The following is a 12,500-nucleotide window of genomic DNA, read 5'->3' on the forward strand; positions in this document are numbered from 1 at the left end:
CTTCGCCTTCTGTAGAGTCCTCACAGTCGTCACGTGTAGTTCCCGGTATGTATGCAATACTAATTATGAACATGGTGCACCTGTCTTTCTTACATTTTTCTCGTCTTTGAGCAGGTTTACTGGATATTTTGGCTATAATAATAATAATAATAATAATATAATAATAGTAATAATAATAATAATAATAATAATAATAATAATAATAATAATAATAATAATAATGATAAGGTCCTGGGTACGATTCTCGCTCGGTGCATAGTTGATGTAATGAACTGACAAACCAACCGGTAACCATTGTATTGTTCAAGGGATGCATCTCGAGAATATAACATAGTGTGTACAAATAGCAAGGATTAATTCCCTTTACAAGTTTATTCAACACTTCGATTACTACAGTTGTGTCTTAGAAAAAAGGCTATGCACCTGTCTTTCTTACATTTTTCTGGTCTTTTCTCGGAAAAAATAATGTCATAGTGTGAGCTGTGTGATGGTAAAGGAGTAAACATTTCTTTTAAAAAAAAACTAATAATCACACGGCTTTATATTATTCAAATATCTATGTTTATTCTTTTCAATTAAACAGATAAAAGTGTGCTATATTTCACAAAGACTTTGTCTGCAATAAACCCGGAGAAGTGCCCCAATAATTACATCAGAGAAGACAAGGTCTTAAAAGGCGTAAGTAATTCATGAGTTTGGTTTTGTTTCCTTAGTCTACATAATACAAAAATTACGGAGTAAAGGATCGGCTTCTACTGGGAGATAATTTGGAAAGTTCGGGGGGGGGGGTGTCTCTGTCAAGAAATGTAAAGAGATTTATCTAATTCTTAAGTTACATCAGAGTAAAAAAATACCTCCCCTCCCACTCCCCACTCATGTAGATTAATTCTCGTCTGGTACAAATACATTTTCTTTTTCTTTTCTTTCTTATTTTCCCCCAGATATATGTGACGGCCAGGAATAAATTTACTATAGACGAACTTCAGATGGCCTTCCATTATTTAGGAGCCTATAGAAGGAAGACGACGGTGGATCCATGTCTAATAAGATCACTCAGGACAGCCTTCCCAGAGTTTCAAAGAACTTTTGCCAAGATTAAAGATAAAACTTTATCAGATAAAATGCGAGCATGGCCTGAGGACAAAGACCTTATTTTCGAATAGCCTATACAGTCCATTTCTTTTCTTTTATTATGACAACAAACCAACGTTGAACTGCATCTCACTCCCTGGGAACATATAGTCGGCCGTGGAATAAAGTTTCGTCAAACAGCTCATATAAATTTATATATTGCTGGAAAATTTAAATTGAAGTTAAGTTAATTTATTTTGCTGAAATTCCAAACAGATGGTATACTAATTGTAATTCTTTGTAAATTGGCGGGGTGGTAAACGCTTTATAAAGGATGTCTAAAAAAATGGTTCAAATGAAATGTTCAGTTCATCAATAATTACATCAGAGAAGACAGGGTCTTAAAAGGCGTAAGTAATTTATGAGTTTGGTTTTGTTTCCTTAGTCTAGATAATACAAAAATTACCGAGTAAAGGATCGGCTTCTACTGGGAGATAATTTGAAAAAGTTCGGGGGGGGGGGGGGGGGTGTCTCTATAAAGAAATGTAAAGAGATTTATCTAATTCTTAAGTTACTTCACAGTAACAAAATACCTCCCCTCCCATTCCCCACTCATGTAAATTTATTCTCGGCTAGTACAAATACATATTCTTTTTCTTTTCTTTCTTATTTTCCCCCAGATATATGTGACGGCCAGGAATAAATTTACTATAGACGAACCTCAGATGGCCTTCCATTATTTAGGAGCCTATAGAAGGAAAATGACGGTGGATCCAAGTCTTATAAGATCACTCAAGACAGCCTTCCTAGAGTTTCACAGAACCTTTGCCAAGATTAAAGATAAAACTTTAACAGATAAAATGCGAGCATGGCCTGAGGACAAAGACCTCAGCACAGAACTCCCAACAAAAGACTTGTTGAAAAAACTGACGGACGATTCCACATGGGCTGACCCTCCAGAGTTCGGGACACATTAATGACTGTTCTCGCTATAGGCAGCATGTCCCGTCTTGGAGCCTTGTGAAACTTGTCTGTTGATGAGTTTAAGGCGGCTCGCAAGGCTGACCAAAATCATGATCTGTATCGAGCAGAAGTAAACCAGCACAAAACCATGATGACATATGTTCCGGCGGGAATCTATTTCACACCTACCTTAAAAGCCCACATTGAAAGGTAACAGTGTGATACTATTATTATTATTATTATTATTATTATTATTATTATTATTATTATTATTATTATTATTATTATTATTATTATTTATTATTATTATTATTATTATTATTATTATTATTATTATTATTATTATTATTACTATTATTATTATTATTATTATTATTATTATTTTATTATTACTATTATTATTTATATAATGTTAATACTTGAGGATAATCGTCAATAGAATTTGCCAACTCATGGGATTATTGATTCTTTAATTTTTTATTTTTTTTTGGTTTGTGTTTTAAAAACATTATTTCAGGTATTTAGATAAAAGACCAGTGCAATCCAAATGGGTGTTTTGCACGTCGTCCGGCCGTCAGCTGACATCAAGCCATGCTGGAATCATTTTTAGACGAATCACCAAAATCTCGGCGACTGAAATGAGAAAAAGCGTGGCCTTTGCAGTAAGTATTCAATGTTTGAAAGCGTTGTTAATATGTCTAGCATATAATTGTTTCTATCAGTTCTATCTTTATTTATGTATTATTTTTCTTTCTTAATCAGAATCCCGAGTAGACGGTTAAAAAAAAAGAAAAGACATGGAAAAAACAAACAACAACATCCACCCCCCCCCCCTAATAAAAAACCCACGAAAAATAAAACAACAAAAAAAAAAAAAAATAAAAAATAAAAGCAAAAGAAACCAACACGAAGCCGAACACACAAATAGCTACTTATTCTGTTTATTTTTGATTTTTATGTGTGTTTTTTTTTCTATTCTCGTTTCAGCAAAGGGAATCACCTGAAGAAGTCCATCGGCCATATCCGAAGCGATGCATCACAGTTTGCAGGTACACAGGGAGTCGTATGCGGCCAAAACTCACGACAAAACTATATATAAAGGATTGCGAGCCATTGGAGCAGGTACAGTGATGTTAAAAATGTTGGGGCGAGGGTGAGGAAGAAGAGGAGGTGGGGGGGGGGCGGGGGGCGGGGGGCGTGGTGGTAAACGCTTTATAAAGGCTGTCTAAAAAAAAAGTTTCATATGAAATGTTCAGTTCATCTATATCTTTTTATTCCAGGACAATGCTTGCAAAGTGAAGAGTTAAGATTGGACGAGCCCAGCACGTCAAGAGCATATTTTGAGCCACCCATCGTGACCGACGTCCAGGCTTCGCCTTCTGTAGAGTCCTCACAGTCGTCACCTGTAGTTCCCGGTATGTATGCAATACTAATTATGAACATGGTTCACCTGTATTTCTTACATTTTTCTAGTCTTTGAGCAGGTTTACTGGATATTTTGGCTATAATAATAATAATAATAATAATAATAATAATAATAATAATAATAATAATAATAATAATAATAATAATAATAATAATAATAATGATCATAATAATAATAATAATGATCATAATAATAATAATAATAATAATAATAATAATAATAATAATAATAATAATAATAATAATAATAATAATAATAATAATAAGGTCCTGGGTACGATTCTCGCTCGGCGCATAGTTGATGTAATGAACTGACAAACCAACAGGAAACCATTGTATTGTTCAAGGGATGCAACTCGAGAATATAACATAGGGTGTACAAATACCAAGGATTAATTCCCTTTACATGTTTTTATCAACAATTTGACTACTACAGTTGTGTCTTAGAAAAAAGGCTATGCACCTGTCTTTCTTACATTTTTCTGGTCTTTTCTCGGAAAAAATAATGTCATAGTGTGAGCTTTTGGGCGGTAATGCAGTAAACATTTCTTTAATAAAAACTAATAATCACACGGCTTTAAATGATTCAAATATCTATGTTTATTCTTTTGAATTAAACAGATACAAGTGTGCTATATTTCACAAAGACTTTGTCTGCAATAAACCAGAGAAGTGCCCCAATAATTGCATCAGAGAAGACAAGGTCTTAAAAGGCGTAAGTAAATTATGAGTTTGGCTTTGTTTCCTTTGTCTACATAAGACAAAATTAACAGAGTAAAGGATCGGCTTCTACTGGGAGATAATTTGGAAAGTTCGGGTGGGGGGGGGGGTGGTTGTTTGGGGGGGGGGGGGGAGGGTCTCTCTAAGGAGATGTAAATAGATTTATCTAATTCTTAAGTTACATCGGAGTAACAAAATACCTCCCCTCCCACTCCCCACTCATGTAGATTAATTCTCGGCTGGTACAAATACATTTTTTTTCTTTTCTTTCTTATTTTCCCCAGATATATGTGACGGCCAGGAATAAATTTACTAAGGACGAACTTCAGATGGCTTTCCATTATTTAGGAGCCTATAAAAGGAAGACAACGGTGGATCCATGTCTAATAAAATCACTCAGGACAGCCTTCCCAGAGTTTCACAGAACCTTTTGCCAAGATTAAAGATAAAACTTTAACAGATAAAATGCGAGCATGGCCTGAGGACAAAGACCTTATTTTCTAAAGGCCTATACAGTCCATTCCTTTTCTTTTATTATGACAACAAACCAACGTTGAACTGGATCTCACTCCCTGGGAACATATAGTCGGCTGTGGAAGAAAGTTTCGTCAAACAGCTCATATATATTTATATGTTGCTGGAAAATTTAAATTGAAGTTAAGTTCATTTATTTTGTTTGAAATTCCAAACAAATGGTATAATAATTGTAATTCTTTGTAAATTTGCGGGGTGGTAAACGCTTTATAAAGGATGTCTAAAAAAAAGTTTCATATGAAATGTTCAGTTCATCTATATTTTTTTATTCCAGTACAATGCTTGCAAAGTGAAGAGTTAAGATTGGACGAGCCCAGCACGTCAAGAGTATATTTTGAGCCACCCATCGTTACCGACGTCCAGGCTTTGCCTTCTGTAGAGTCCTCAACGTCGTCACCTGTAGTTCCCGGTATGTATGCAATACTAATTATAAACATAGTGCACCTGTCTTTCTTACATTTCTCTGGTCTTTTCTCGGAAAAAATAATGTCATAGTGAGAGCTTTGGGGCGGTAATGGAGTAAACATTTCTTTCATAAAAACTAATAATCACACGGCGTTAAATGATTCAAATATCTATGTTTATACTTTTTAATTACCGCAGATAAAAGCGTGCTATAGTTCACAAAGACTTTGTGTGCAATAAACCCGGAGACGTGCCCCAATAATTACATCAGAGAAGACAAGGTCTTAAAAGGCGTAAGTAATTTATGAGTTTGGTTTTGTTTCCTTTGTCTACATAATACAAAAATTACCGAGTAAAGGATCGGCTTCTACTGGGAGATAATTTGGAAAGTTCGGGGGGGGGGGGGGGTGGTGGTTGTTTGGGGGGGGGGGGGTCTCTCTAAGGACATGTAAAGAGATTTATCTAATTCTTAAGTTACATCAGAGTAACAAAATACCTCCCCTCCCACTCCCCACTCATGTAGATTAATTCTCTTCTAGTACAAATACATTTTCTTTTTCTTTTCTTTCTTATTTTCCCCAGATATATGTGACGGCCAGGAATAAATTTACTAAGGACGAACTTCAGATGGCCTTCCATTATTTAGAAGCCTATAGAAGGAAGACAACGGTGGATCCAAGTCTTATAAAATCACTCAGGACAGCCTTCCCAGAGTTTCACAGAACCTTTGCCAAGATTAAAGATAAAACTTTAACAGATAAAATGCGAGCATGGCCTGAAGACAAATACCTTATTTTCTAAAAGCCTCCACAGTCCATTTCTTTTCTTTTATTATGACAACAAACCAACGTTGAACTGCATCTCATTCCCTGGGAACGTATAGTCGGCCGTGGAAGAAAGTTTCGTCAAACAGCTCATATATATTTATATATTGCCTGAGATTGCAAACAAATGGTATACACATTGTAAATTTTTTAATAATAAACTTTGAATTTTATTGTAAATTCTGTCTCGTTTTCACAGAAGGAGAAGAAGGAGAAGAAGAAGAAGAAGAAGAAGAAGAAAGAAGAAGAAGAAGAAGAAGAAGAAGAAGACGATGAAGATGTAGCAGAAGAAGAAGAAGACGATGAAGATGTAGCAGAAGAAGAAGACGAAAAAGAAGAAGAAGAAGAAGAAGAAGAAGAAGAAGAAGAAGAAGAAGAAGAAGAAGAAGAAGAAGAGAAGAAGAAGGCTATGTGGTCTAGTGGTATGACACTCGCTTTCCTGGGTTCGAGCCTGGCTCGGCGCATAATTATGTCCTTGGAATAGACTGTTTACTCAAATTATCTCACCGTACTCAGGTGTAAAATGGATGCCTGACAGTTAACAGCGTTGTCCCTGTCCGAAAAATTGTAATATCGCCTAACAGGCGTCATGTCTCGTCCTACGTGCTAAGTATTGTTGTTGGACAGGGACCCCTTGTAAAGCGTTTTGAGCACGTTTAGTGGATATTGCGCTGTATGAAAGCTCATTTATTTAATTATGTTTATTAAAATAAGAAGAATAGAAAGATGGTGTCTTTCTTTCTGGTGACAGAGTCGTAGGGGGCGCCATATAAAGGAAAGGAGGTGGGGGAATGTCCACGTCTTTAACGTCATTGGTCGTGCGCATTTCCGCTACGTAAAGAAGGAATTGTTTCAAAAGCGACCACCATCGGACAGGGCTCGGACATTTTAGTGCAAAACAGATTTTTTACTCGTGACATGGCGGATTTGATTTTCGGCAGTATAGTTCTTGAACGTGGCTTTGTCCGTTCCAATGGTGGCAGTGCGTAGAAGAATTGCGGTATCTATTTGTAGGACGCATTTCCGCTATGGAGAGTAATAATTTTAAATATAATGAGCTCGGACAAGAGTCGCCAGAGCCGTTCCGTCGGTGCTCATTCATTTTGTTATATTTTAAATAAAAATAATAAGAGGAATAGAAAGATGGTGTCCTTCTTTCTGGTGGCAGTGTCGTAGGTGATATCGTTGAGGGCGCCAAATGAAGGAAGGGAGGAGGGGGTGGGGGGGGGTGTCAGCGTCTTTAAACGTCATTGGTCTGCGCATTTCCGCTTCGTAAAGAAGGATGACATGCCGGATTTGATTTCCGGCAGTATATGTTCTGGAACGCGGTTTTTCCGTTCCAATGGTGGCAGTGTCGTAGAGGGATAGCGGTATCTATTTGTAGGACGCATTTTCGCTATGGAGAGTAATAATTTTGAAAATAAAGAGCTCGGACAAAGTCGCCAGAGCCGTTCCGTCGGTGCTCATTTATTTTGTTATATTTTAATAATAAAAATAATAAGAGGAATAGAAGATGGTGTCTTTTTTCTGGTGGCAGTGTCGTAGGGTGATATCGTTGAGGGAGCCAAATGAAGGAAGGGGTGGGGGGGGGGGGGGTGTCAGCGTCTTTAACGTCATTGGTCGTGCGCATTTCCGCTTCGTAAAGAAGGATGGCATGCCGGATTTGATTTCGGCAGTATAGTTCTGGAACGCGGTTTTTTCCGTTCCAATGGTGGCAGTGTCGTAGATGGATAGCGGTATCTATTTGTAGGACGCATTTCCGCTATGGAGAGTAATAATTTTAAATAATGAGCTCGGACAAAGTCGCCAGAGCCGTTCCGTCGGTGCTCATTCATTTTGTTATATTTATAAAATAAAATAATAAGAGGAATAGGAAAGAGGGTGTCTTTCTTTCTGGTGGCAGTGTCGTAGGGTGATATCGTTGAGGGCCCAAATGAAGGAAGGGGGGAGCGGGGGGGGGGGTGGATGTCAGCGTCTTAAACATCATTGCTCGTGCGCATTTCCGCTTCGTAAAGAGGATGGATGCGGATTTGATTTCCGGATTATGTTCTCGAAGCGGCATTGTCGTTCCAATGGTGGCAGTGTCGGAACAGATAGCGGTATCTATTTGTAGGACGCATTTCCGCTATGGAGAGTAATAATTTTAAATAATGAGTCGGACAAGTCCCAGAGCCGTTCGTCGGTGCTCATTTTTGTTATATTATTATAATAAATAAGAAGAGAGAAGAGTGGTCTTTTTTTGGTGCAGTGTCGTGGTATATCGTTGAGGGCGCAATAAAGGAGGGCTGGGGATGTCACGCTTAACGTATTAGTCGTGGTTTCGCTACGTAAAGAAGGATGTAAAAGCGAACCTTCGAGTCGGACTTGTGCAAACATTTTTACGGATGGTATTTGATTTCGGCGTATAGTTCTGAAGTGTTTTATCGGTTCCAATGTGCAGTGTCGTGAGGGATAGCGTACTATTTGTGGACGCATTTCTATGGAGAGTAATAATTTGAAATAAGAGTCGGCAAGTCGCCAGAGCGTCCGTCGTGTCATTATTTTGTTATATTAAAAAATAATAGAGGAATAGAAGTTTGTCTTTTTTGGTGGCGTGTGTAGGGTGATATGTTGGGGGCCAATAAAGAAGGGGGGGGGGGGGGGGTGTAGGTCTAACGTCTTGGTCGTGCGCATTTCGCTTCGTAAAGAAGGATGGCATGGGGATTTGTTTCGGAGTATAGTTTCGACGCGGCATTGTAGTTCAATGGGCAGTGTCGAGAGGTAGCGGTATCTTTTGTGACGCATTTCGTAGGAGAGTATAATTTTAATATATGAGCTCGGACAAGGGTCGCCCAAGCCGTTCCGTCGGTGCTCATTCATTTTGTTATAATTATTATAATAATAATAAGAAGAAAAATAGGAAGATGGTGTCTTTCTTTCTGGTGGCAGTGTCGTAGGGTGATATCGTTGAGGTCGCCAAATGAAGGAAGGGGGGTGGGGGGGATGTCCACGACTTTAACGTTATTGGTCGTGCGTATTTCCGCTACGTAAAGAAGGATTGTTTCAAAAAGCGAACCCTTCGGACAGGGCTCGGACACTTTAGTGCAAAACAGTTTTTTTTATTCGTGGCATGGCGTATTTGATTTTCGGCAGTATAGTTCTTGAACGTGGCTTTATCGGTTCCAATGGTGGCAGTGTCGTAGAGGGATAGCGGTATCTATTTGTAGGACGCATTTTCGCTATGGAGAGTAATAATTTTGAAAATAAAGAGCTCGGACAAAGTCGCCAGAGCCGTTCCGTCGGTGCTCATTTATTTTGTTATATTTTAATAAAAATAATAAGAGAATAGAAAGATGGTGTCTTCTTTCTGGTGGCAGTGTCTAAAGGTGATATCCTTGAGGGCGCCAAATGAAGGAAGGGGGGTGGGGGGGGGGTGTCAGCGTCTTTAACGTCGATTGGTCGATGCGCATTTCCGCTTCGTAAAGAAGGATGGACATGCCGGATTTGATTTCGGCAGTATAGTTCTGGAACGCGGTTTTTTCCGTTCCAATGGTGGCAGTGTCGTAGATGGATAGCGGTATCTATTTGTAGGACGCATTTTCGCTATGGAGAGTAATAATTTTAAATAAATGAGCTCGGACAAGAGTCGCCAGAGCCGTTCCGTCGGTGCTCATTCATTTTGTTATATTTTAAAATATAAGAATAAAAGAGGAATAGGAAGATGGTGTCTTTCTTTTTGGTGGCAGTGTCGTAGGGTGATATCGTTGAGGGCCCCAAATGAAGGAAGGGGGGGGGGGGGGGGGGGTGTCAGCGTCTTTAACTCATTGGTCGTGCGCATTTCCGCTTCGTAAAGAAGGATGCCTGCCGGATTTGATTTCCGGAATTATGTTCTCGGAAGCGGATTGTCCGTTCCAATGGTGGCAGTGTCGAAGAGATAGCGGTATCTATTTGTAGGACGCATTTCCGCTATGGAGAGTAATAATTTTTAATATAATGAGCTCGGACAAGAGTCTCCAGAGCCGTTCCGTCGGTGCTCATTCATTTTGTTATATTTATTATAATAATAATAAGAAGAAGAAGAATAGGAAGATGGTGTCTTTCTTTCTGGTGGCAGTGTCGTAGGGTGATATCGTTGAGGGCGCCAAATAAGGAAGGGGGGCTGGGGGGTGTCCACGACTTTAACGTTATTAGTCGTGCGTATTTCCGCTACGTAAAGAAGGAATTGTTTCAAAAAGCGACCCTTCAGACAGGTCTCGGACATTTTACGTGCAAAACAGTTTTTTTACCGTGGCAGGCGTATTGATTTCGGCAGTTAGTTCTACGTTTATCGGTTCAGTGGCAGTGTCGTGGAAAGGATAGCGGTATCTATTTGTAGGACGCATTTCGCTATGGAGAGTAATAATTTTGAAATATAATAGAGCTCGGACAAAGTCGCCAGAGCCGTTCCGTCGGTGCTCATTTATTTTGTTATATTTTAAATAAAAATAATAAGAGGAATAGAAGATGGTGTCTTCTTTCTGGTGGCAGTGTCGTAGGGTGATATCGTTGAGGAGGCAAATGAAGGAAGGGGGTGGGGGGGGAGATGTGGGGATGTCGCGTCTTTAACGTCATTGGTTCTAGCGCATTTCCGCATTCGATATAAAAGGATGGCATGCGGATTTGATTTCCGGCAGTATAGTTCTTGAACCTGGATTGTCCGTTCCAATGGTGGCAGTGTCGTAGAGGGATAGCGGTATCTATTTGTAGGACGCATTTCGCTATGGAGAGTAATAATTTTAAAATAATGAGCTCGGACAAGAGTCGCCAGAGCCGTTCCGTCGGTGCTCATTTATTTTGTTATATTTAAAAACAAAAATAATAAGAGAATTGGAAGATGGTGTCTTTCTTTCTGGTGGCAGTGTCGTAGGGTTATATCGTTGAGGGCGCCAAATAAAGGAAGGGGGGTGGGGGGATGTCCACGACTTTAACGTTATTAGTCGTGCGTATTTCCGCTACGTAAAGAAGGAATTGTTTCAAAAAGCGAACCCCTTCGGACAGGTCTCGGACACTTTAGTGCAAAACAGTTTTTTTACTCGTGGCATGGCGTATTTGATTTTCGGCAGTATAGTTCTTGTCGTAGGGTGATATCGTTGAGGGCGCCATATAAAGGAAATGGGGGAGCGGGAGGGGGTGGATGTCAGCGTCTTTAACGTCATTGGTCGTGCGCATTTCCGCTTCGTAAAGAAGGATGGCATGGCGGATTTGATTTCCGGCAGTATAGTTCTCGAACGCGGCATTGTCAGTTCCAATGGTGGCAGTGTCGGAGACGGATAGCGGCATCTATTTGTAGGACGCATTTCCGCTATGGAGAGTAATAATTTTAAATATAATGAGCTCGGACAAGGGTCGCCAGAGCCGTTCCGTCGGTGCTTATTCATTTTGTTATAATTATTATAATAATAATAATAAGAAGAAGAAAAATAGGAAGATGGTGTCTTTCTTTCTGTTGGCAGTGTCGTAGGGTGATATCGTTGAGGTCGCCAAATGAAGGAAGGGGGGGTGGGGGGGATGTCCACGACTTTAACGTTATTGGTCGTGCGTATTTCCGCTACGTAAAGAAAGAATTGTTTCAAAAAGCGAATCCCTTCGGACAGGGCTCGGACACTTTAGTGCAAAACAGTTTTTTTTACTCGTGGCATGGCGTATTTGATTTTCGGCAGTATAGTTCTTGAACGTGGCTTTATCGGTTCCAATGGTGGCAGTGTCGTAGAGGGATAGCGGTATCTATTTGTAGGACGCATTTTCGCTATGGAGAGTAATAATTTTGAAAATAAAGAGCTCGGACAAAGTCGCCAGAGCCGTTCCGTCGGTGCTCATTTATTTTGTTATATTTTAAAATAAAAATAATAAGAGCAATAGAAAGATGGTGTCCTTCTTTCTGGTGGCAGTGTCTAACGGTGATATCTTTGAGGGCGCCAAATGAAGGAAGGGGGTGGGGGGGGGGGTGTCAGCGTCTTTAACGTCATTGGTCGTGCGCATTTCCGCTTCGTAAAAAAGGATGGCATGCCGGTTTTGATTTCCGGCAGTATAGTTCTGAAACGCGGTTTTTTCCGTTCCAATGGTGGCAGTGTCGTAGACGGATAGCGGTATCTATTTGTAGGACGCATTTCCGCTATGGAGAGTAATAATTTTAAATATAATGAGCTCGGACAAGAGTCGCCAGAGCCGTTCCGTCGGTGCTCATTCATTTTGTTATATATATTATAATAATAATATAAGAAGAAGAGGAATAGGAAGATGGTGTCTTTCTTTCTGGTGGCAGTGTCGTAGGGTGATATCGTTGAGGGCGCCAAATGAAGGAAGGGGGGAGCGGGGGGGGGGGGGATGTCAGCGTCTTTAACACCATTGCTCGTGCGCATTTCCGCTTCGTAAAGAAGGATGACCTGCCGGATTTGATTTCCGGCATTATTGTTCTCGAAGCGGCATTGTCCGTTCCAATGGTGGCAGTGTCGGAGACAGATAGCGGTATCTATTTGTAGGACGCATTTCCGCTATGGAGAGTAATAATTTTAAATATAATGAGCTCGGACAAGAGTCTTC

The 12,500-nt window shown here is 39.8% G+C and overlaps 1 protein-coding gene across 1 annotated transcript in view; it reads left to right on the forward strand.

Moving 5' to 3' along the window:
* Window positions 1-1,163, forward strand: part of LOC144975583 (uncharacterized) — a 1,955-nt gene extending 792 nt beyond the window's left edge. Inside the window, exons 3-4 of the mRNA XM_078919747.1 lie at window positions 584-678; window positions 942-1,163. Of these exons, the coding sequence (XP_078775873.1) occupies window positions 584-678; window positions 942-1,163 (317 nt within the window). The remainder of the gene's footprint in view (window positions 1-583; window positions 679-941) is intronic.
* Window positions 1,164-12,500: the final 11,337 nt, after the last annotated feature.

Source organism: Berghia stephanieae, chromosome 6 (genome assembly GCF_034508935.2).
Source record: "Berghia stephanieae isolate SIO BIC M18660-M18661 chromosome 6, UCSD_Bste_1.3, whole genome shotgun sequence".
Classification (NCBI taxonomy): Eukaryota; Metazoa; Mollusca; class Gastropoda; order Nudibranchia; family Aeolidiidae; genus Berghia; species Berghia stephanieae.